The sequence below is a fragment of the Trachypithecus francoisi genome, unplaced genomic scaffold (assembly GCF_009764315.1).
Source record: "Trachypithecus francoisi isolate TF-2019V2 unplaced genomic scaffold, Tfra_2.0 Contig01474, whole genome shotgun sequence".
In the NCBI taxonomy this organism is placed as follows: domain Eukaryota; kingdom Metazoa; phylum Chordata; class Mammalia; order Primates; family Cercopithecidae; genus Trachypithecus; species Trachypithecus francoisi.
In genome coordinates, this window is record NW_022681435.1 from 4,364,963 (window position 1) to 4,391,307 (window position 26,345).

At 45.2% G+C, this 26,345-nt stretch overlaps 1 protein-coding gene across 3 annotated transcripts in view; it reads right to left on the reverse strand.

Annotated features, from left to right (window-relative positions):
* Nucleotides 1–26,345, reverse strand: part of ALPK2 (alpha kinase 2) — a 148,009-nt gene that overhangs the window by 118,783 nt on the left and 2,881 nt on the right. For 2 of the 3 annotated variants that reach the window (XR_004443741.1, XM_033238715.1), the window contains exons 2-3: nt 12,406–12,533; nt 6,833–6,950 (exon numbers count right to left, since the gene is read on the reverse strand). Coding sequence is in view for 2 of the 3 variants with exons in the window: in XM_033238715.1 (XP_033094606.1) it covers nt 6,833–6,950; nt 12,406–12,529 (242 nt within the window). In the remaining variant the exon portion in view is untranslated. The remainder of the gene's footprint in view (nt 1–6,832; nt 6,951–12,405; nt 12,534–26,345) is intronic. The other variant, XM_033238717.1, reaches the window with a different exon arrangement.

Here is a 26,345-nt window from a genome sequence, read left to right on the forward strand (position 1 = left end):
CTGTGAGTGAGATCATAGAGAACTTTGCTTCCTCTTACTTGGCACTGAATTCTAGAGCATATTAAGTGCCCTTAATATTTGTTGGATAAATGAATGGTTAAGAATAGGCCAAGCATGGTGGCTCATGCCTGTAATCCCAGCACTTTGGGAGGCTGAGGTGGGCGGATCACCTGAGGTCAGGAGTTCAAGACCAGCCTGGCCAACATGGTGAAACCCCACCTCTACTAAAAATACAAAAATTAGCCGGGCGTGGTGGCATGTGCCTGTAACCCCAGCTACTTGGATGGCTGAGGCAGGAAAATTGCTTGAACCTGGGAGGCGGGGGTTGCAGTGAGCCCAGATCTTGCCACTGCACTCCAGCCTGGGCAACAGTGCGAGACTCCATCTCAAAAAAAAAGGATAAAAAAATTATAGGCAAGGGGCACTCATAGATGGTTTTTTTGAGAAGGATAAAGATACATGCAAATAGATGATTTAAAAAATCAATTAAATGTTCCACAGATAGAAGATGCAGATTACAAAATCTGGCTGCTAATTCCACTCATGTGAGTATGCACACCTTGTTGCAATGTGACTTTGCTACTCTACTCTTCAAAAGTAGAGTCTATTTTTCTGCCTCTTAAATGTGGATTGGCCTGTGACTTGCTTTGGCCAAGAGAATGTGAGAGAAATGATGTTGGATGGAACTCATTTCTGCAGGAGGCCCTGCAGCTCCATGACCTTGGAATGCTGCCCTGAGACTGTCCTGTAAGGAAACCAGTGCCGGCCTCCTGGGGGATGAGAGCCCATGTGGAGGAGAGCAAGGCGGCCCAGCCAACAGCAGTATCCACTGCCAGTCCTGCCAGGGAAACCACACTGGACCTTCCAGCCCAACCAATCCTTAAATGGACTTGAGTGGCATGAATGAGCATGAGAAAGCCAGGGAAAACCAGCAGAGAACCAGCCCCCAGCCCACAGACCCGAACTAAGAAACTGCTGCTCTTCAAGAGCCCACCAGTTTTGTGGTAGTTTGCTAAAGTTGCTCAACCTTGGTGCTCCAGACATCTTAGATTGGAGAGTTCTGACTGTGGGGGCTGCCCTGCTTACTGTCCAATGTTCAGCAGCAGCTTTGGCCTCCTCCTGCCAGATACAGTAGCACCCCACCCACTCCTGTCACGATAATCCAAATGTTTCCAGACATTAGCAAATGTCCCCTGGGGGAAAAACACAAGTGACCCAAACCTTATTGATTTCCCCTTCAAATCCTTGAATAATCAATTGTGAATTTGGGGCAGACTTGAAAAAAATGTTTTTGCCCCTTGGTCCCTAGACATCTCCCACTGGGTGGTCTGGATGAACTCAGCTGGTGTGTCTGGAACCAACACTGCATTCTCAGATAAATCTGGCCAGTGCTTATGTCCAGGTAGGCAAAAAGCCCTGCCTCCTTTCACGGGACTGCTCGGTAAACCCAGGTTTTAGCTTCCTCGGGCTGTATAACAAACTACCACAAACTGGGTGGCAAAAAGCAACAGAAATTTATTCTTCCACAGTTCTCATGTCCAAAAAGTCTAAAATCAAGTTGTCATCAAGTCATGGTCCCTTGAAGGTTCCAGGGAAGACTCTTCTCTTGCCCCTTCCTAGTTTTTGGTGGCTGCTGGCAATTTTTGGCATGTCTCTGCTTGCCATTGCATCACCCCAATCTCTGTCTCTGTCTTCCCACCGCCACTTTTTCTCTGTGTGTCTCTGTGGCTCTGTTTTCCCTTTTTAAAAGGATGCCAGTCATTGAATTAGGACCCATCCTGTCAGAGGTGTTTGAACCAAAGTGACTCCAACTTGAATAGCAGCTGGGTAAACTAACTCTGCAACCTACTGGACTGCATTCCCAGGAGGTTAGGCATTCTTAGTCACAGGATGAGACGGGAGGCACAAAATACAGGTCACAAAGACCCTGCTGATAAAACAGGATGCGGTGAGGAAGTAGCCGAAGCCCACGAAAACCAAGATGGCAATGAAAGTGACCTCTGGTTGTCCTCATGGCTCATATGCTAATTATAATGTGTTAGGTGCCAAAAGACACTCTCACCAGCACCACGACAGTTTGCCAATGCCATGGCAACATTTGGAAGTTACCCTATATAATCTAAAAATAGGAGAGACTGGGAAATCTCTGCCCTTTTCCCAGAAAACTCATAAATTATCCATTCCTTGTGTAGCATATAATCAATAATAAGTATACTCAGGCGAGTAGGCCACACCGCTGCTCTGCCATTCCTTTACTTTCTTAATAAACTTGCGCTCACTTACTCTATGAACTTGCCCCAAATTCTTTCCTGTGTGAGGTTCAAGAACCCTCTCTTGGGGTCTGGATTGGAACCCCTTTTCCGTAACAATCCAACAACCTAATCCAATATGAACTCCTTCACTGATTATACCTGCAGAAATCCTGTTTCTAAGTAAGGTCGCATTCTGAGGCTCCAGGCAGACATGGATTTGGGGGACACTATTCAACCGTGTATACACTCCATGAGCTGATTGGCTTGTGGTGACTGTGCCATTCTCCTGGTCACTGTCGCTGCCCGGTGCTCTACAGACCTGTCCCCAGCCCAGCTGATGCTAGGGCAGAGTTGATGAGAGAGCAGAGGGGCTGCTTTGTCCCCCTTTAGCCCAGGCAGGGGCGGAGTTTGCTGCTCCCGTGTGTCCTCCGCCCCCTCCCCCTTCCTTCCACCTCCCTCCTGCTGGCTCTCAGCACAGCCATGCGATTGCAACCATCAAAGGAGGCCTCCCCGCTGAGGAGAGGGTATATCTAAGTGCGGGTTCCTGGACAGATTTTTATCTGTTGCTTTGCTGCCTTTCTTTACATTGTGTTCATAAGAGACCACAATTCCCCATTTGTATACACGTCGTTGCAATTTGCTTTCATTATGTGGTAGAAAACATCTATTTGCATTTTCCTCCCCACCCTTCAACTCCTACATCTTTTGGGAAAAAAACAAAAAACAAAACTCTATTTCAAGCTACAGTGCATACCATAATGTGATTATTGATGTTTCTCTCCCTGGAAATGCCTTCTTGGCTTTCCATTTCTCTTCCCTGCCAAGCACACTTGACCTGTGGTAATGTAAAGGTTACAACAGCAATGATAAATCTCTTCCCCGCCGTCTCACTCGCCTGAAGTGCCCAGGTTCATGAGATGAGGACGGCATGAGGAGGAGAATGCAAGGAACATAGAGGAAAGAAAGAAAATCAAAAGGCTCATAAATACAACCGCAGGGCTCTTAGCCTCCAAGCAGAACTGCAGATTAGATTTTTTTTTTTTTTTTTTTTTTTTTTTTTTTTTTTGAGGCGGAGTCTCGCTCTGTCGCCCGGACTGTAGTGCAGTGGCCGGATCTCAGCTCACTGCAAGCTCCGCCTCCCGGGTTCACGCCATTCTCCTGCCTCAGCCTCCCGAGGAGCTGGGACTACAGGTGCCCGCCACCTCGCCCGGCTAGTTTTTGTATTTTTTTTTTAGTAGAGACGGGGTTTCACCGTGTTAGCCAGGATGGTCTCGATCTCCTGACCTCGTGATCCGCCCGTCTCAGCCTCCCAAAGTGCTGGGATTACAGGCTTGAGCCACCGCGCCCGGCTTAGATTTGTTAAACCAAAAAAAGCCCTTGGGAAACACAGAAACAGGAGCTTTCAAATATCTAAAAACTCGGATTTAATAACCCAAAGACCAAATGTAGGTGAAGAAAAGTACTTTTCTTTGGGCTATGAGCTAATCCAGTGGTTGACGGTGTATACCAGGAAATTTTGAGACTAATATTATAACGAACAACTAACTTTTAATCTTTGAAAGGCATTTGCACAAAATTCCATTCATTTTCCTCACCAGCAGTTAACATACTGGTATAAGTCAGATTACTTTGCAGATGAATGTTTAGGACATACAGCGTGTCTCATTTTCAGCAAAACACTGGAATCACCTGGGATACTGATTTAATTGGTCAAGAGCGAAGCCCAAGCATCAGTGGGTTTTAAAGGCTCCCCAGGTGATACTAATGGGCAGCTAGAATTCAGAACTACTGGTATAAAAAGTCAGAACTTTCCACGATCATTAGTGCCCAGAATACTTACTAGTAAGCAGCAAAACGTGACCACATCTATTATAGGGCTCTACCAACATTTCTTGCATTACGACTGAATACTTTTCCTAGTAGGTGGGTTATTTTTCAAAATGGCAGCCCAGGAGCTTGGAAAGAGTGGATTCTGTTGTGTCAAATCCTCAATTTTTATGGTGCTGGATCTCAGAGCAGGGAATGGTGACTGCCTGAACCTTCCACAGGGCAAGTTCCCTTCCCAAGTTTCTCCTCCTGCTTTGTATACCTCCTGCTTTGATTTGCCCACCTGCCTCTGGGGCTTCCTCATGGGCTTCTTATTCCTCCATCCCTTTATATCCTCATCCTGTATATGGAACATAAAACAGTAATAGCAAATCTCAGTTCTTAAAAGAACACATGTCAAGCTTCTCTTCTGGCTAAAATGTGGGTATAATATTTTGGTTTACTGTGAGAGTAAAATTAGGAAATATGCATTGAATGCTCAGAGGCAAATAAGCAAGGGTGGGAAATATACAAAGAGGTTCAGCGTGTAGATCCTCAAGGATATTACCAGGGTAGGAAAGCTATAGCCCACAGGCCAAATCTGTTCCCTCATCTGTTTTTGTAAATAAAGTTTTATTGGTACACAACTATGCTCTTTTTTAAAAAAAGCATATTATCTATGACAGACGTAAATAGTTGTGGCCTATTTTTGCATCTGGCCTGCAAAGGCTAAAATACTATCTGCCCCTTTTAGAAAAATGTTTGCTAACATTGATCTAGATAAACCAACCACAAAAACAATAGATAGAGAAAGGGAGACAGACAGATAGATAGATAGATAGATAGATAGATAGATAGATAGATAGATAGATAAATAGATATCTCCATCAATCTTTCAACAAATATTTATGTTGCAGGCACTGTGCCAGGTTCTAGGATATGTTTGCGTGAATCAGAGAGGGCTCCTGCCCCCTGTGAGGCCCACAGTCTACTGAACTTGTCATCAATCCTGAGCAATGAATAACCACCAAAAGAGAGGCCTATTCATCAAGATCAAAGGAGATGAGAATGTTTGAGGCTGGACAGACCCATGGGTAGCTGGAATCTCACCTGTGACCCTCACAGGTGGTTTCTAAGCTGAATGGGATAAAGATGAGGAAGGGGAGACTTTGATAAGGTTGGAATGAAGAAGTAGGAAAGTCCAGGCCATGGTCAAGGGCCAGCAAACGCCAGTCTGGCTGCCTCCCAGGTTCACTGGAGTGGTAAGGGGAAGAATGGCTGTCTTTGTTCACCACTGAACGTCTATACCAGAGTTGATGTTTTGTAAGGGTGTGGATGATGTTTGTGTTATTTATTTACCGCCATCTCTAGCATTAAGCAAAATGCCTGGCATATGTAGGTGCCTGAAGAATATTATCTAAAGAATGAAAGAATAGATGAGTAATGAGTATCTTAAATGTTAGGCTAGATATGCTCTAAGTCAGGTAAGCATTTCAACCATAGTAAAATAATGTCTGATGTTTATTATTTATTTACATATTTACTTATTTTTGTGACAGGATTTCACTCTGTCACCCAAGCTGGAGTGCAGTGGTGCAATCATAGCTGACTGCAGCCTCAAACTCCTAGGCTCCAGCAATTCCTCCACCCTGGCCTCTCGAGTAACTGGGACTACAGGCATAAGCCACCATGCCCAGCCGATTTTTCAATTTTTTTGTAGAGATGAAGTCTCACTCTGTTGCTCAGGCTTGTCTCAAACTCCTGGCCTCAAGCAATCCTCCTGCCTCACCCTCCCAAAGTGCTGAGATTGCAGGCATGAGCCACCACCACGCTCAGTCTGTTACTTTAAACAAAGTAATAGATGGGAGATAAGAAAGCCTTCATGTTTATGAACAACTCCTCTATAATGAAACTTCTACAAGCATTACATTCTTTAACTCTCTCTGTCATCATGAAGACAGATGATAAAATTGAGTTTCAGAGAGGTTAAGCAACTGGCCAAGGTTATACAGCAAGAAAATGGCAGAGCTGGAACGTAACAAGTCTTTTTTTAAATCTCAGACTCAAGGCTATCAGCACACTCCCACGCCTACCACTCATTTTCATACCATGCTTTGAAGAACTCTCAGGCTCCTCAGAGCCCCCATAAGGGCACTGTGACCAATTTAGTAGCATTGAGGATCAAAAGCACAGACTCCCTACCCAGCCTCACCCTGAGCAGTTCGCATTTTCTCTCCCTTACCTATTGAGTTTCCTGGTTTTATCCAAACAAGAGCTCTTGGAGGAACAAAAAAGAATTTGAAATCACTGTACTGGACCATACTACTTCCTAAAATAAAGCCGGGGGTATGGCTTCCAGCCTGAACTCCACCACCAACGTGCTATGGGATCACTGCCAGCCACTTCTTCCTTCCTACCCATGGAAGGTTGGACAACAATGCTGAGATCCTATCACACTTTCTTTACTTTCCAGAGAGATCAAGATGAAATGAAAAGTTTATTTAATGGATGACAGTGGCTGAATCACCTTGAATAAAATTCTAGATAAAGCTTAACTCCATGGACAGCAGCAAATTAGGGGAGTATAATTAGTTACTGAACAGAGTTCAGGAAATCGTCATTGCTGGGTGCTTTGGCTGATGCCTGCTAATAGCATCTAAAATTAGGACTCTAGAAGCAAATATGAGCCATCTTTTGGCCTTACCTCATAGTAACCAGCACACGACAGAATATAGGGATATTAGTAAACAGTCCACAGGGGTATAGCCACTTACCAAGAGAGATGTAACACATGAATATACTGATTCTCAAAGAATTCATAGCTGGAAACAAGGCCACTCTCATCCATGGTGTGACCATTCTTATACCAAGTTACCTCTGGCTTGGGCTGACCTGACGATAAAGAAAGAAAAATATCCTTATTAGTTTAGGTATTTTTAGGAAAAAAAAAAACCCATAAAGCTATGAACAAGGATGGACAGTAAGCAACAGGGATGAGGGTGATGGATTATGTTAGGTGAGGAATTGAAAAGGCTTCTTCTTGCTGATACAAATAAACACATTATTCAGTAGACACGATTGAGCATGTTATGTACCTAAGATGGTGCTGTGCTGATGGGTGGGATACAAAATGAAAAATGCTACCCCTAATCCTAACGTGCTATTAGGAAAAATTGTCCAATACTTGGAAATCAGGCAAAGATATGGATAGTATCTTTTTTCAATGTCATATGAAGGCAAAGGCCCATCCAAGCATGGTCTTCGGTCATATACTTTGTTTCACTCAATGATAACTACTGGGCCGGGCGCGGTGGCTCAAGCCTGTAATCCCAGCACTTTGGGAGGCCGAGACAGGCAGATCACGAGGTCAGGAGATCGAGACCATCCTGGCTAACCCGGTGAAACCCCGTCGGGCGGGGTGAGGGCGAGGTGGCGGGCGCCTGTAGTCCCAGCTACTCGGGAGGCTGAGGCAGGAGAATGGCGTAAACCCGGGAGGCGGAGCTTGCAGTGAGCTGAGATCCGGCCACTGCACTCCAGCCTGGGCGACAAAGCGAGACTACGTCTCAAAAAAAAAAAAAAAAAAGAAAAAGAAAAAAAAAAAATTATAACTACTGATTTAAAGTGAAGTTATATGTTAATTTGTAGGTTTTTATCCAATAGAAATGCAAATAATTTCCATCTAGGAGAAAACATAACCCTGTAAGTTAGTGTTTATTGCTGTGTAGGATATTAACCAGTGCTACACCTAACCCAGTAGTTTTATCCCGACATTTCTTTTTTAAATTGCCTATACATACCTAGCTCCTCAGACCTTAATAGTTTCCAGTTTCTTTTCTAATTAATGAGTTGAATAAAGTCTTTAAAATGTGTATTTCTTATCTGCATGGGAATCATTTTACCTTTTTGAAAATTATACTTTAATAGTGCTGAAAGTTAGTGTGTTAGTTATGGTACAAAAGAGAGGAGAACAAAGTAGATTTGCAAATGCCACTTTCTTCCTGAGGATGAAGAGTTTGGAATGTAGGCTTCCCAGACTGATGCTATGTGTATGTTACTGATATCGTCAAAGAAATTGATCTACACTTTCTCCCTTAGAAGAGATTCATCCTTTCCTGGTGTTCAGTAATGGGACATGATGTTAATGGGCTAATCCGGTAAAACCTCCAGGAATTTCATCCACCCCTTAGGATTTTTGCCTCTTGTTACAGAGCAGGAAGGTTTCCATTGTGTTCCAAAGAGCTTTCTCATTAGCCTTCATGTCATTGAAAATATATGGAAATGTGCTGTATATGTAGGAAGGAAAGCCTGGTATTTGGAAACAATACACTATTCTTAATCTGTCTTAGGAACATTCTTGTATTTTTGTCTTATTTATTGCATGATTTTTGGCAAGCAACTGCAGAGACCACTAAGATGAGAACCCCATGTTCTGGCCAGGCATGGTGGCTCATGCCTATAATCCCAGCACTTTGGGAGGCCAAGGCGGATGGGTGGATCACTCGAATCTAGGTGTTTAAGACCAGTCTGAGCAACATGGCAAAACCTTGTCTCTACAAAAAATACAAAAGTTATTTGGGTGTGGTGGTGTGCACCTGTAGTCTCAGCTACCTGGGAGGCTAAGACAGGAGGATGACCTGAGCCTGTGTGGTCGAGGCTGAAGGGAGCTGTAATCATGATTGTGCCACTGCACTCCAGCCTGGGAGACAGAGTGAGACACTGTCTCAAAAAAAGGAAGAAAGAAAGAAAGAAAAAGGGACTCCATAGAAAGAGGAAAGACAAAAGAAGTACAGAGGGAAGAAAAAGTCCATTAGAACTGCACCTGCACCGTGAGCAGGACCTGAAAATGCTGAGTCCTCCTCCCTCCCTCCCTCTCTGTGTCTCCCAGCTAGGCTGCCGCTGTGCTCATGCCATGAATGTGCTTTTTTTTGGCAACTGTGGATTTTTCCTCCTTGCCTTCTCCTTCAGGTAAATGCCTGAGTAGTGACCCTGGGGCTTGGAGCAGATAGACCTGCATGCAAGGATAAGTCCTCCAGCAGCTGCGTGGCTGAGCCTCTTACGGGCATTTGCCTATAAAAAGACACCAAAAAATGGGCTTCCCTGAAAAACTATCAAGGGATTTCTGATCATAATTCATTTCTGCCTGTTCTTATCAGTCCTGTGTCCCCCTTTAACACTGTTTCATCACACTCCTTCATAGGAAGCAGTTAATTCCTCCTTTTTGTGGGTATGTGGCTGTTTTGAAGAAAATAAATAAAATATTCATGAGCTGGGCCTGGGAACTCATTCTGATCTCTTGGATTCCAGTTTTTCATTCAGGCTGATTGATTTCCCCCAGTTTCCTAATGGCTGACTTTTTTTCCCCTGTGCAGTATAGATCTGAACAATCAGCCAGAAATGAGACTTGCACAGGGAAGTGGTATCTGGTATCTTGTGGGTGGTTCTCTTTTCTCCTGCCACTTGCTGGAAATCTTACCTGAAAGTCCTCCCCTTGTTTTTGGAACCTACCGTGGGTCACATATTGAGAGCCACCTCCTAAACATTTCAGAAGTATCTGGGCGAGGGGACCACAGCCAAGTTCAGGGCGTGTCCAAACACACGAAGGCTCTGCTCTGAAGACTCAAGGTCAGCCTGCACCATTCTGTCTGTCTGAATGACGACGGACCATCACAGAGACAGAAGCCTGCACCATTCTGTCTGTCTGAATGACGACGGACCATCACAGAGACAGAAGCCTGCACCATTCTGTCTGTCTGAATGACGACGGACCATCACAGAGACAGAAGCCTGCACCATTCTGTCTGTCTGAATGACGACGGACCATCACAGAGACAGAAGCCTGGGCTTGGAGAGGCTGAGCGCACAGTTCTACACTGCAGCTCCAGGCTGAAATCAAGGTTTTATGACGACTTCTGCTAGCAAAAGGCAGCCGTTGCTGAGGCTCACCCCTCTCCTAGCTGGACTTAGAAAAACAGGATCAGAGACCAACCTGGCAAGCATAGCGAAACCCCATCTCTACTAAAAATACAAAAATGAGCTGGGCATGGTGGTATGCATCTGGAAGCCCAGCCACTCAGGAGGCTGAGGCATGAGAATCACTTGAACCTGGGAGGCGGAGGTTGCAGTCAGCTGAGATTGTGCCACTGCACTCCAGCCTGGGCAACAGAGCAAGAGAGACCCTGTCTCAAAAAAAAAAACAAAACGGGGAGAAGAGTTTTCTGTCTGCCCTCAAGAAACACCATTGGAACCTTCATGTTTTCAAGGGTAGAGACATAATTCAAAAAAGAAAAGAGAACCACCCATGAGGTACAAGATATCACTTCCCTACCCAATTGTTTTATGTTATGTTCTTTGAATGATAAATCCTTTGACCACTGGGAGTACCCATACTTGATCAATTCTGAGTTCTTTATTCTCCAATTCAGGGGGAATCTCCGTTCCCTGCTTTTTCTCCACTGGTCACCCATTGCCTCCGTTTTAAGATTTTCACTTCTTAGCATCCCTGAAGAAGGTGTGCAGAGGAGAGACTAATTTAACCAGTTTTAAGATATCAATTAGGGCCAGGCACAGTGGCTCATGCCTGTAATTCCAGCACTTTGGGAGGCCAAGGCATACAGATCATGAGGTCAAGAGATCGAGACCATCCTGGCCAACATGGTGAAACCCCATCTCTATTAAAAATATAAAAATTAGCCAGGCGAGCCGGGCGCAGTGGCTCACACCTGTAATCCTAGCACTTTGGGAGGTCGAGGTGGGCAGATCACCTGAGGTCAGGAGTTCGAGACCAGCCTGACCAACATAGTGAAACCCCATCTCTACTAAAAATACAAAAATGAGCTGGGCATGGTGGTATGCATCTGGAAGCCCAGCCACTCAGGAGGCTGAGGCATGAGAATCACTTGAACCTGGGAGGCGGAGGTTGCAGTCAGCTGAGATTGTGCCACTGCACTCCAGCCTGGGCAACAGAGCAAGAGAGACCCTGTCTCAAAAAAAAAAACAAAACGGGGAGAAGAGTTTTCTGTCTGCCCTCAAGAAACACCATTGGAACCTTCATGTTTTCAAGGGTAGAGACATAATTCAAAAAAGAAAAGAGAACCACCATGAGGTACAAGATATCACTTCCCTACCCAATTGTTTTATGTTATGTTCTTTGAATGATAAATCCTTTGACCACTGGGAGTACCCATACTTGATCAATTCTGAGTTCTTTATTCTCCAATTCAGGGGGAATCTCCGTTCCCTGCTTTTTCTCCACTGGTCACCCATTGCCTCCGTTTTAAGATTTTCACTTCTTAGCATCCCTGAAGAAGGTGTGCAGAGGAGAGACTAATTTAACCAGTTTTAAGATATCAATTAGGGCCAGGCACAGTGGCTCATGCCTGTAATTCCAGCACTTTGGGAGGCCAAGGCATACAGATCATGAGGTCAAGAGATCGAGACCATCCTGGCCAACATGGTGAAACCCCATCTCTATTAAAAATATAAAAATTAGCCAGGCGAGCCGGGCGCAGTGGCTCACACCTGTAATCCTAGCACTTTGGGAGGTCGAGGTGGGCAGATCACCTGAGGTCAGGAGTTCGAGACCAGCCTGACCAACATAGTGAAACCCCATCTCTACTAAAATACAAAAATTAGCCGGGTGTAGTGGCGGGCACCTATAATCTCTGGGAAACTGAGGTGGGAGAATCACTTGAAACCAGGAGGCAGAGGTTGCAGTGAGCCGAGATCGTGCCATCGCACTCCAGCCTGGCAATAGAGCAAGACTCTGTCTCAAAAAAACACAATAAAAATAAAAATAAAAAATTAGCCAGGTGCGGTGGCGGGTGTCTGTAGTCCCAGCTACTCAGGAGGCTGAGGCGGGAGAATCGCTTGAACCCAGGAGGCGGGGGTGGCAGTGAGCGAAGGTCATGCCACTGTACTCCAGCCTGGGTGACAGAGACTCCATCTCCAAAAAAAAATTAAGGAATAATAGAAGAGTTCCATCAATTTACTGAAAAGAAGTTATTCATGCCATTCCTCTGTGCCCCATGAATTTAAGCTATGGTTAAGGACCCCCAAGAAAGAAAGAAAATTAAGAGTGGATTATCTGAAAAAAAATAACCAGTGTGAGAGCTGCCTAACCCAGAACCACAAGGTGAAGTGAAGATCACTGAATTGTGTCCAGGAAGTCACTCAAAGAAATCTTTTAGAAACAAATCATAGAGGGTGGAGTTGCTTCAGTGATTACACAGAAAAAAAACATTTCCAAGGTAATTTTCCCAAATGATGTTTTAGTAATGCCTTTGTGAGCCAAGAAACCTGGTATGCAGGGAGATTTTAGAGGATGATTAGCTAGTCTAGTGATGGTTACCAGATACTATGCAGCGAAGCACAGCGTCTGACTTCTCAGGAACCTTCTGGGAAAGCAATGTAGACAAAAAACACAGCGGGGGCCTCTGGGGCCCTTCGGAGTCTGTCATCCTTTCATGCCACATGAATCTGAAAAAAAAAAAAAATCCCCGACATCACCATGTGTTCTGGGATTTCTCTGGCCTTCTTAGGAATTCCAGAAACCACAGGGTGCCGCCCTGGCAGCTCATTGTACGCTGGCTGGTGGACAGACTGAAGGTCTGGGCAGCCTTTCCAGGCCGTGGTGCTGCTGGTAGGTGGGCTGGATCCTTCTGTGTTTCGGGGATGTCCTGTGCATTGCAGGACATTTAGCTGCATCCCTGGCCTCTACCCACCAGATGACAATAGCACCCCCACCCCTCCATGCGTGACAATCAAAAAGTCTGCAGACACTACGGGGGGTGGGGGGTACCCTGATTGAGAACCATGAATCCTATTGTCCTAGGTAGATCCCAGGGCAGCCAGAGCTCCAATAGAGAGGGAAGCATCCCATGAGCCTACGGTTAGTGCCGCCTCCTCTCATTCTCCTTCCTTTCTCTTCTTAAAGTCTTTTCATACTGTGCTCCAAAAAGCATGTGTGTCTCTTTGCCTCCAAAAAACAGGTTGGTTCTGTTGAAATGATGTCCAGGTAGGAGATATTTTGAAATCAGGATACGACTGCTCCTTCTGAGCACCAGGTGGGTGCCCCAGGGGAAGGCAAGCACTAAACACTTGCTTAGTCACCAGATATATTATTTCACTTAATCTCTTTGAAGCTACTTAAAGGATAGTTACTAATGTCTCCTACATTTTACAGATGCAGAACCTGAGACTCAGAGAGGTTCAACAACTTGCTCAAGATCACACAGCTCAAGCGGCAGCCGCCTTGCGGCTGTCCTTCAGGGCTGTGCAGGCTGACAGCCTGACAGTGTAAGACACCACTGGAGCTTTGCAGGGCACAGCTCGCACAGATATGAGCCAGCCCTGAGGGCGCAGGTTGGTCTGAATCCAGAGAACGCTTTCCTTTCCACACTGCCGGCAGATACAAGCTGGCTCCACTTGGCCAGACCTCTCCTTTGTGGAGCCCCAAGCTTCGAAAGGGCATTTAGCTCTGTCTACACAGCAGCGTCCACTTCTTCACAATGGCGGCTGTTCTCCCACACCACAGAGCTCAGAGAAAGAAAAGAACCACAGTGCAGTGTGATTAGCCTGAACAGGGAAGGGGCGGCTAGGGACTGCAAATGCTGAATCCAGGGATGCTGAGTGCCCCAAAACAGACGCCTGAGCTAAGCTCTGGGTAGGAGAGGCCAAATTAAAGCAGCCACAGCTGTATTGCCAAAGGGGACACCCCTTTCCATATGAGTGTCGGTAGCAGCTTCTTACCCATTTAGAAATACTTCCTCCCTATTTCTTCCCACTTTTCCAGATTGTCTCAGATACCCTGAGAGGCGAGTTGTCAAAGACAAGTTCCCTGAGGACAGTTCAAGGTCTCACCAACACCTAAAACCTCCTGATGAGCAGAAGTGAGTAGAGGGAGAAGGAGGGAGTGCAGGGCCAGTGATGTTTGAGGACCCTTGCCGCAGTAGCAGGATGAGCAACATAATTTGCAGGGCCCGGCTCAAGACGAAAATGAGGGGTTCTTTGTGCAAACAGGATTAAGGATTTTAAGATGGTGACATCAGAGCATTAAACCAAAGACGGCACCCGGCCCGGCGTGGTGGCTCATGCCTGTAATCCCAGCACTTTGGGAGTCTGAGGCGGGCAGATCACAAGGTCAGGAGTTCAAGACCATCCTGGCCAACACGGTGAAACCCTGTCTCAAAATACAAAAATTAGCTGGGCATGGTGGCTCATTCCTGTAATCCCAGCAACTCAGGAGGCTGAGGCAGGAGAATTGCTTGAACCGGGACCTGGGAGGCGGAGGTTGCAGTGAGCCGAGATGGCGCCACTGAACTCCAGCCTGGGCGACAGAGCGAGACTCCACCTGAAAAGAAATAATAAAAAGACGGCACCCTTCTGGGCTCAGGGCCTTGTGTGAAGAGCAGATCTTGGCCCATGAGGCCCCCCTTGCTTGGTGGATGCTGCCCTTGGAGCATTCTGCTTACAAATGCCTCTAGTGCTTTCTTTTGAGATCACTCCTGCTGCTTTAGAAGTTCCCACAGTATTTCCTTAATCTCAAGATGTTCTGTTTAGAAATACGGTGGGAACGGTATTTCCCAAAAAGTGTTCCCAAACTGCCCCTCCATAAAGCACCTACGCTCTATAAATATCAGGGTTAAATAAATTAATGTAGGGGAATACACTGCCTTCCCTTCCTCAGGGAGAGTGTGTGCAGGAAGCAACTTCGTGCTTAAACCTGAAGTTCAATTAATTCACATGATGGGTAGAAAAAGCCGTAAGGTTGAGGAAGTGATATGGTAGCATCAAAAAGAGAGAAAACTGCTTGGGTGTGGGACAGAACACATGAGATGGGAGAGAGGTTTGAGAGACATACCTGCTGGGACAGGTGTGGAAGACTGAGCAAGAGAGGCTGAACTGCAGATTTTTCAGAAACTATGCATTGTGGTTGTGATTGGGTCCTTTTGACATTATTTAACAATGACTTACATTTCCAATTATTTTTGGTTATAGAATTTCTTAAACTTAGCTGTGCAGAGACTGGATGACATGGGGCTCCAGTTAATATGTGTGGTATTTCAGAGCATAGTAAACCCCTCTCAGCATAGTTGGCAAATTAGTTGCACAGCACAGGAAGAAAATTCATCTGCTAGATAGCAAATAGATACCTCCATTCCAGATGAGGTTACAGTATGTTTGGTGGTTGAGGAATTGATATCAATTGGTATTTTTTAAAAACCAGATTTAACACCAGCCCGAGGCTGGTCTTGAACTCCTGGGCTCAAGCCATCCCCCCACCTCCGCCTTCTGAGTAGCTGAGACTAGAGGCTTGAGCCTCCATGCCCAGCTCTTTTACAGCTTTAATGAGATATAATTACCATACCATACACAATTTACTCATTTAAGGTGTACAATTCAATTGCTTTCACTATATTCAGAATTGTGCAACCATCACCACAATCCATTTTAGAACATTCTCATTACCCTAGACAGAATTCCTACACCCCTTTTACCTCCTCATCTCCCCATTTCCACCCCCCACCCCCACGACACATACAGCCAGAGGCAATCACTAATCTACTTTCTGTCTGTATGTATTTGTCTATTAAGGATTTTTTTTTTTTAGAGACAGGGTCTCACTACATTGCCCAGGCTAGTCTTGAATGCCTGGGCTCAAGCAATCCTCCCACTTGGTTTCCCAAAATGCTGGGATTATAGGCAGAAGACACAGAGCCTGGCCTATTCTGGACATTTTATGTAAACAGAAGCTTTCACTTAACACAATGTTTTTGAGGTTTGACCATGTTGTCGCCTGTATCAGTACTTCATTCCTTTTTGTGGCAAATCGGCAATGCTTTTTAGAAGCGCCTGTAGAGACAGAGGGATGACTACCCCACTCTTCACATTCCTAGGGAAGTTACTCAAATGGAGGCAGACAGTGGGGGACAGGGCAGCTCTCATAGCAAGAAAACACCCTCCTGACCAGGAGGCCCCATAGAACTGTGAACACAATGCAGGCTTTGCCACCTGCCAGAAACAAATCTACGTCCAGCTCTGCCAATTATAAGGCAAGGCATTGAGCCTACCTTCTCATCTGTAAAAGGAGGGAATGATAATAGTCTGAGGATACGTATGTCAATTGCCTTGTGAAAATCTGTTACATAATTAGTTTTCATAATGGTAATCAGTGTAGTATAAGGAAAGAGTCCACTTGTTTCATCAGTTTCCTTTTCTGCTGTGGGTTACCACAGTAATTCTTTTTTAAAGTGGTATACCAACTAATATGTAAAAATGTCTCTGGGTGTAATTCTCACCTGTAATAGTAATTTACAGGACATGACCTTCCGTTCTTATTCCTGGAGATCACTGCTATGGATGGAGAAGGAGGAAAGGATAAATCCAGCTGTCAAGAGCTGGGCTGACGTTGAGGAGCTTCTGTGTCATCTGTGACTCCTCCCCAGGTGACGACTTCCTGACAGTGTTGTCCCACATGTGAAAATACTGACAAACACACACTATATGACTCACACAGTCAGTTTAGTGACCACATACCTCAGCCACAGAGCACTGACTGTACTCTGGAGAGGAAAAGGACAGTTAAGTCAGGCTGTGGCGCGTGTTTCATGGCTTCTCTGAAGGTGAGAACCCTTGATGACAGATGTATCATTCTCTGCTAGAGATGAACAATCAATATTGAATTATTGGGATTAGTGGAGGAGTTTGTGGTAGGCTTCACAGATGACCTTGGAAAAACAATGTGTTCATTGGAAAGAATGCTGGATTTGCCTCTTTTTTTTTTTGCTGTGTGGTTAAGGTGTTAGGATATTATCTGTATATTTATTGGTTTCCATCCACAGTTCCTGGCTCCTAACTCCCATAGTCCTTGTTATAATGTTGGGGCACTTCTGGCCTCGGGAAACAGAATCTCTCTCTCTTTCTGACCTTCTATCCTCCTTTTACCTGTCCAAGGCAGGACTCTGATTGTGGTCAAAAGCCCTCATTCCAAAAGACCCTCATTCCTGCCCTGTACCCTAGGGGAAAGAAAGCCACACAGAGAAAAGAATGCCAAGAAAAGTCTGAACAGACAGGCTTGCTGGCTTCAGATCAGGTGCTTTTTGTCCAATCACATTTCTACATGGTTCTCAATCATGCTTATGTAGCGAAGCCTCCATAAAAGCCCAAAAGGACAGGGTCTGGGGAGCTTCCAGACAGCTGAACACGTGGAGGCTGACAGGAGGTGAAGAACTCATCCACATGCTGGGAGGATGGCGCATCCCAACTCCATGGGGACCGAAGCTCCTGCAAATCGCCCTATGGATCTCCGCATCTGGTTGTTTATTTATATCCTTAAAATAACCTTTGTAATAAACCAGTAAAAGTAAGTGTTTCCCTGAGTTCTGTGAGCCACTCTAGCAAATTAACCCCAAGAGGTGCTCATGGGAACCCCAACTTGAAGCCAGTCAGTCAGAAGTTCCGGAAGCCTTGACTGGCAGCTGGTTGTCCGGGGGTTCGGGGGATGGGTGAGGAGTAGCCTTGGGGACTGGGCCCACAACCTGTGGGATCTGACACTATCTTCAGATAGAAAGTATCGGAACTGAATTCAAGAACATGCCACCAGTGTCTGCAGCTTGGCGTGTGGGGCAAATCCACCACGACTTTGGTCACAGAAGTCTTCCTCTTCCTCTGTGTTGATGATTGTCATTGTGGTGGTGGGAGAGCAGAGAAAATAAGGTCTGAGAGAGATTTGCCCTAAACAGTGGGTCGTGGCAAGTTTCTTTCTTTTTATTTGTATTTGAATTTATTTATTTATTTATTTGTTTGTTTGTTTGTTTGTTTGTTTATTGAGAGAGAGTCTCACTATGTCGCCCAGGCTAGAGAGCAATGGCACAATCTCAGCTCACTGCGTCCTCTGCCTCCTGGGTTCATGCGATTCCTCCCTCAGCCTCCTGAGCAGCTGGGATTACAGGCATGAGCCACCACACTTGACCCACATATCACATTTTAATAGCTACTGTAAAATGGGCAGGACCCTTGACAGGTAGCAGAGTAACGTCATGTTGCGGGATATGGACTCCTGCACCTGCTCCCTAGGCTCAAACCTCTGCTCTGCCACTCACTAACTGATCATCAGTCTGCCTCAGTCACTTCTTCTATAAAACTAATGTAATAGCAGCATCTATTCATTTGACCATTATGGAATTTGAGTCAGTCTATGTAATGCTGTTCTGAATACTATATAAAGTATGCACTATGTAAGTGTTAGCTGCTGCCAGTGGCTTTGGGTTTAACATTGGCAAGATTATAAAAATAATGTATTTATCTCAAATTGGTGGAGAACAAAGGCTATAGGAGCGTTATTCGAACATTTAAAACACTCAAGTGATGCCAAGTTTCATTTTGACTAATCTGCAACCCCCTTCCCCAACCAGTCTGCATCCCTCTTCCCCCACCCTCAATAGCCAGCAAGTCGCATAGCTGCTGTCACCAGAAAGCCTGCTGTCAGCAGAAAGGATCAGGGAAGAGGTCATAGCTCACAAGCAGACCACGGGTAACCAGCTCTTGTGGAGCTGGCAGGAAGGCCAGCAGTTAGGGCGCCTACTCAGTGGGGACAGGAGGGATTCGTTCTGATTACCCAGCCTAATCCAATGGCAATTGTCTTCCTGAATTTGCCATCTCGCAAATTAGGTGATTGCCACCACCTAATACCCAGAGCCGTGTTAGTTAGGGAAGCTTATTCAAAGATGATTTCTGTAAATTGCGTGGGGAGGATGGCAGACCATGTTGGGAGAGACACTTAACACATTTCGGGAGCCTACCGTGTGTCAGCCCCAAGGCTGGGCACTTCACAGACACGATCGTATTTCATCTTCACAGTGAACTTGTCTGGTGGGTGTTCTTTGCTATTTCCCAGCTAATGACTTGGAAGCTTCAGTCACTTCTAAAGGTTGGTGTAAGTAGCATAACTTCTCACAGCCTGCAAGTGGCAGAGCTGAAACATGAGTCCAGATTTGCTGGAGTGGAATATCGGTGAGGATGTGGAAAAGAGCAAGAACGCTCATTCATTGCCAGTGGGAATGGAAAAGTGGTACAGACATTTTGGAAAACACTTTGGCAGTTTCTTAACCCATTTCCCATTTGCCCCAAGAATACTGTTGTCTCTAATCCTGATGTAATATTATATACATTTCTGTCACATTAGAATTAGAGATAAATTCTGTTTAGAAATAACTCCAAAAACAGTTTTTGTATTTTATTTTCACATTGAAAATCAGCCAAATTTGTTTCAGCCTCAAAGAGCCTGTTTATGTAAAATTGAGTGCTGGCAACAAGCTGCCCTTTTTTTTTTTCCTAAATGGGAAATGGGTTTCAAAGTTAGACATAAATTTACCAAATGACCCAGCAATTCCACTCTGAGTTATCTTCCCAAGAGAAATGAAAATGTATATTCACACAAAGACTCGCACACAAATGTTCTTAGCAGGGTTATTCGTAATAGCCAAAAATCGGAAACAACCTAAGTATCTATTAGAAATAACCTAACACTCCAACTAGTGAATGGGTAGACAAAATGTGGCATAGCCATGTAACGGAATAGCACTGAGCAATAACAAAGAACAAACTATGGATACGGCGGGGTGTGGCTCACACCTGTTATCCCAGCACTTGGGAGGCTGAGGCAGGCAGATCACCTGAGGTCGGGAGTTGGAGACCAGCCTGGCCAACATGGTGAAATCTGTCTCTACTAAAAAATACAAAAATTAGCTGGGCATGGTGTCAGGTGCATATAATCTCAGTCACTTGGGAGGCCAAGGCAAGATAATTTCTTGAACCCAGGAGGCGGAGGTTGCAGAGAGCTGAGATCACACCATTGCTTTCCAGCTTGGGTGACAGAGCGAAGCTCCTTCTCAAAACAAAAACAACAAAAAACACAAAATTATGGATACATGGTATGACGTAGATGAACTTCAAAAACATTCTCAGTATGCTTAGTGAAAGAAGCCATACACAAGAGACCATACAATAAATGGAATTAAGTGTCCAATAGAAAGTATAAAGACAGAAAGTAGATCAGTGGCCGGAGGTGAGGGCAGTAGGGAGAATGCTAATAATAAACGTGCTTGAAGGATCTGTTGGGGGTGATGACAATGTTCTAAAACCAATCTATGGTGATGATTGCCCAACCTAGTAGATTTGCTTTTAAAAACAAATCATTACATTTAACAATTAGAAATGGTGAATTATATATGATATACAAAATACGCCCTTTTAAAGCTAATTTTAAAAATAGAAGCAAGGAGGCAAACATTTAATGAGCCCCTACTAAATTCACTGCCGCGTTAACTGTGACAGCAAAAGCTAAATGTCCATTATTGGAATGTGGTTATTGTATATCTAAAGAATGGAATCTTTTTTTCTTGTTAACAACAATGTACATTTAAAAGAATGAGACAGGTCAAGCATGGTGGCTCCCGTGTGTAATCCCAGCACTTTGGGAGGCCAAGGTGGGTGGATCACTTGAGCCCAGGAGTTCAAGATCCACCTGGGCAACATGGTGAAACCCAATCTCTACAAAAAGTACAAAAATTAGCCAGTGTGGTGCATGCCTGTAGTCCCAGTGACTCAGGAGGCTGAGGCAGGAGAATGGCTTGAGCCTGGGAGGTTGAAGCTGCAGTGAGCCGTGATTGCACCACTGCACTCCAGTATGGGCAACAGAGCAAGACCCTGTCTCAAAACAAAACAAAAAAAAGACACTGATAATGGAATAAAAAAATGCACTGATATGGAATAATCTCCAGGATACATTAAATGAAATAAACAATGTATAAGAGTGCAGGGAATGTGATCCCTTTTTTTTTTTTTTTGAGATGGAGTCTCGCTCTGTTGCCCAGACTGGAGTGCAGTGGCACGATCTTGGGTCACTGCAAGCTTCGCCTCCCAGGTTCACCCCATTCTCCTGCCTCAGCCTCCCGAGTAGCTGGGACTACAGGTGCCCGCCACTTCACCCCGCTAATTTTTTGTATATTTAGTAGAGATGGGGTTTCACCATGTTAACCAGGATGGTCTCGATCTCCTGACCTCGTGATCCATCTGCCTTGGTCTCCCAAAGTGCTGGGATTACAGGCATGAGCCACCACGCCCAGCCCATGTGATGACTTTTAAAGGCAAAGAAGAAGGAGGAGGAGGAGGAGAAAATAATCTAATATGTTTGTTTATACATATATTGACTAGAAATACACAAGAAAGCAGTAGCTTGGTTGCTCCTGGGAGGGGGCCTAAGTGTCGGGGGGAAAAGAAGGCACGCCATTTGGAGGCAGTGATAGTCTTTGTATATCTTTCTGGATACCTTGACTTGATGTATCTTACCTAATAAACAAGTAAAAGCTAACTTTTCAATATTAATAGTGAGCACCTCCATGTGCCTGACAGTGTGTTGGGTGCACAATTCATCACATAGACGTGGTGAATACTGAGCTGGCAGAACCTCCCTCTGGATTTGTTTTGAATATATTTTAGGTGGATGAGTCTTTCCACTGTCTCCTCTCCCCTGCTGCTTAAAATGTGTGGTGGTTTCCAATCCTTATGAGAGGGCAAAAAAAAAAAAAAAAAAAAGGTTAAATAAAACCTGTGCGAGGCCGGGCATAGTGGCTCACTCCTGTAATCCCAGCATTTTGGGAGGCAGAGGCAGGTAGATCACCTGAGGTCAAGAGTTCGAGACCAGCCTGGCCAACATGGTGAAATCCCATCTCTACTAAAAATAAAAAAATTAGCTGGGTGTGGTGGCACACACTTGTAATCCCAGCCACTAGGGAGGCTGAGGCAGGAGAATTGCTTGAGCCTGGGAGATGGAGGTTGCAGTGAGCTGAGATGGCGCCACTGTACTCCAGCTTGACTGACAGAGTGAGACTCTGTCTCAAAAAAAATAAGTAAGTAAATACATACATAAATAAAACCTGTGTGACAGTTTAGTACCTCCCCTGAATTTACAACTGAAAAACGCATCTGAAACACAGACAGGTTAGGTGACATTTCCAAGGTCACACAGCTTGTTATTGACAGAGTCCAGGTTTCTTGATTCTGATTTTCCATGTACTGCATTGAAAGGATACATTCTCTTGCCTATCTTGGGGTAAAGACAGGGAAGAGAGGAGACCTTATGGTGATATAAACATACAAAGTGTGACAGTGCTGTAATCGGACCCACTTCCATGAGTTAACTGATTAAAATCACTTTGGCTTGAAGTTGAATGTCATGGGCCGACTGCTGTGTCCAGTCTAGGAATGTGTCATCAATGTCATCACAAACACTTCGTAGTAAAGAAAGCCCTTCTCTGGCTTGTTTTCCTCTTATCCTCCGCATTTGCCCAGGCTCCTTATGTTCCTACCCTCACTCCCCTGTAACTGCTGAAAACTCCAAAGCCACTCCAACTAATCTCTCTTGGGAGAATGTTTTACTTTTCAATGTGGCCAAGAGGTGAAACGCTGTGGAATTTCTGGCATCAGACAGTATAGGGAAGAACCTGGAAAACCTTAGGCTCTCTTCTGTCTCACTCCCCGCCCCCCGACAAAAATAAGACCAACCCTGCGTGTAGTTAACTGAGCCTGAGTGTAGTTAACTGAGCCAGAATTCATTATGCTGAACTAACCACCTGTCAGCAAGACCATTCAGAAAAAATCAGTGGTATGAGGACAGGGAAGAGATTCTCAGGAGAGTGGCAGTCTGATCTCTGCCACCTTCTACCCTCACCCTTCAACCCAGCCAGTCAGAGTGTCTTAGGGGAACACTTTTCATATAATGCCTCCACTTGCCTTATTTCCAGAAGATTTTTTTAAAAAATAGAGATGGGGTCCCACTATGTTGCCCAGGCTGTTCTCAAAATCCTGGGCTCAAGCGATCCCCCACCCACCTCAGACTCCCAATACAGAAGATTTTTAATGGTTCTTTATCTAATCTTGTTCTAGTAAATAAAGTGTGCCTTAGAGATAAGGAACATCACATCCAATAAAAAGGGCCGTAGGATGTAGTACTGTAGCCAACAGTTCATTCCATTTCTTTTTATTTCTTTTGAGATAGGGTCTCGCTCTTTCACCCGGCTGGAGTGCAGTGGTACAATCTCGGCTCACTGCAACCCCTGCCTCCTGGGTTCAAGCAATCCTCCCACCTCAGCCTCCTGAGTAGCTGGGATTACAGGCATGCACCACCATGCCTGGCTAATTTTTGTATTTTTAGTAGAGACAGGGTTTTGCCATGTTAGTCAGGCTGGTCTCAAACTCCTGACCTCCAGTGATCCTCCTGTCTCGGTATCCCAAAATTCTGGGATTACAGGTGGCTTGTGCCGCTGTGCCTGGCTGGTTCCTTCCATTGCTGAGGCAGGACTGTTCTGTGGAAGAACATTTTGACTTGTCCGGGCTGAACTTTAAAGCACGCCCATCCTAATTTTTTGGTTTAAATTTTCCTGGCTTACCTTTAGCAGTAATAACCTTAATCTTTAAAGTATAAATGCCCCCCATGGCTATCTTTATGACTAAGGGAACAGGTGGTATGATTTTAGAGGCCTTTCTCCAAAATATCTAAAATCTCCTAAAGTGGCCATTCCAAGCCTCTCTCGTCACTCAGCAGCCTGGGGACTTGGTTGGCGAGACCTCAGCCTTCCTGCTTTGTTGGCTCTGATTGGTCTAAACTGTGCTGCTCTTGCTCACTGACCAAGTAATTAACCAAAGTCAATTGCATGTGGCACTCTCCAAAAAGTAGTTCAGGGGAGACCCAGTCAGTGCAAAGCTTAGGTTGTTCACTCTGTCATCCACAGGAAAAGGAAAGCATGTGAACCTCAGCGGAGGCCAATAGCTATCTTGAGACTGTGCTAAAGCTGATAAAACCAAAACAGAGATGAGCAGAGCTTTTAGAAATGCAGAGAAACGGGGGGTCCTGACCAAACTCCTGGACTCTTCCATGGTGTGAGCAATAAATTCCTGTTACTGATTAAGGTAGTTTGAGTTGATTTCTTTCTTTTTTTTTTTTTTCCTGTTTTTCTTTTTCTTTTCTTTCTTTTTTTTTTTTTTTTTTTTTTTTTTTTTTGAGACAGAGTTTCACTCTTGTCGCCCAGGCTGGAGTGCAATGGCACGATTTCGGGTCACTGCAACCTCTGCCTCCTGGGTTCAAGCAATTCTCCTGCCTCAGCCTCCAAGTAGCTGGGATTACAGGCCTATACCAGCATGCCTAGCTAATTTTGTATTTTCAGTGGAGACAGGGGTTCACCATGTTTCACCAAGCTGGTCTCGAACTCCCAACCTCAAGTGATCCACCCACCTTGGCCTCCCAAAATGCTGGGATTACAGGCATGAGCCACCAAGCCCGGCCAAGTTGATTTCTTCGTTGCTTCAAGAAGGCACGCCCTCTCCTCCTTGGCCCGCAGTACCTGAAATTCCTACCATTTGGCTCTCCATTCGAGATCTTTGTTGGACACCAAGTTACAACTAAGTTACCAACAGAAGGAATGGACTGAAGATTAAACGGCTTGATCAAAACCATCTAACTCTTGACAATTCTTTCATCATCAAGAAGACAGGGGAGGAGAAGTGTGAAAAGCGTAACCCAACCACACTAATTTCTGATTTTCCTATTCATCCTTTCTCCTTCTGCCCTCCATGTTTTTATTTTGCTTTTCTGGATTTACTTTACATGGAAGGACCACCATCCTGTTCAAACACCCCGCCAGGTTTTCAAACCCCTAGCTCAAATGCTGGTTTCTCTTTGAAGGCTTCCCTGATATCCTCAGCTGGAAAAAAAGAAAAAGCCCCTAAAAACTAGAGACCATTAGCCTCAGGGTATTGTCCCCTCACTCAGTGTCACCCTCAGCAGCTAGACTGTAAACTGCTTGCCTGCAGGGCACCTGATGGGTTCACCTTTTATGTTTGCAACACTAGCACATTGTATCTGTGTCTCTGGTATGACCTGAGAAGTAAGGGAAGTTTGGTGGTTGAAAAGAATAAGCACGGCCGGGCGCGGTGGCTCACGCCTGTAATCCCAGCACTTCGGGAGGCCGAGGCGGGTGGATCATGAGGTCAAGAGATCGAGACAATCCTTGCAAACATGGTGAAACCCCGTCTCTACTAAAAATACAATAACTAGTTGGGCGAGGTGGTGCATGCCTGTAGTCCCAGCTACTTGGGAGACTGAGGCAGGAGAATTGCTTGAACCCAGGAGGCAGAGGTTGCAGTGAGCTGAGATGCACCACTGCACTCCAGCCTGGGCAACACAGCGAGACTCCATCTCAAAAAAAAAAAAAAAAAAGAATAAGCACAAATAGGTTTTCTTCAGGAACTGCAGGCGGAAGAAATGGCTACAGCAGTGGTTCTCAGAGTGGCCCCTGGGCCACGCCATCAGCAGCATTACCTGGGAACAAGGAAGAAATGCAAATTCTTGGAAACTTCAGAATCAGAAGCTCTGAGGGTGGAGCCCAGCAACCTTTATTTTAACAAGCTCTTTAGATTCTGTTGCACTTGAAAGTTTAAGAACCACTGGGCTCAGAGGAAGGTCTTAAACTAGGGGTTGAGGAGCAAATGAGCCTGTTTGTCTAAGAGCAGGGGCCTGGTTGTCTAAGAGCAGGGTTGAAGATCAAGTGAAAACCCAGGTGAGTTGTGCAGCCCAGACATGAGGATAGCAGTTCTATCCTAACACAGATCTAACACAGACAGCAGTTCTGGAGGCTGGCCCTCGAGAGGGAGGGTGCAGTGTATCCAGACCTGAACTCTCGGAACTGAGCTTCTCTTCAACTTGCTGCCTGTCTCTTTGAGCTGATGTCTGAAGTCTCCTGATCAGTTTTGTCTGTTTGGGCCATGCCCAGTTGGTATGCATAGGCGGAAATCCCAATAAGGGCTTGAAACATGTTTAAATGTTTTATTTGACGTAGGTCAAATGTTTATTCTTTCGTTTTCGCCAACCCCAAGATGACGTGATTACGTTCTCCCAAGTTGCTTTACATGTTTGCATTTTCAGTTTTTCTTTTTGGCAGCATCCAACCCAGAGTAACATATCCTGGGTTCCTCGTGAACCTGTCTGTAACCGAAGCGAAGAATGTATCACAGTACTGCGATGTGCCCGGGAAAAAGCTGTGGGGTATCTCAGTGAAAACAAGGGACAATGAGAAAGATGTCTGATAAAGTTCTTGGGAGCTAGCCCACAAGCCTGCTTGTGAATCTCATCTGCTCCCTCCCATCCCTGACTGGCCTTTCTCCCTATTCATTGTGTACTTTTACTACTGACCCCGCCCAATTCTAGCCCACAGTGCAATCCCTACCCTGGAAACT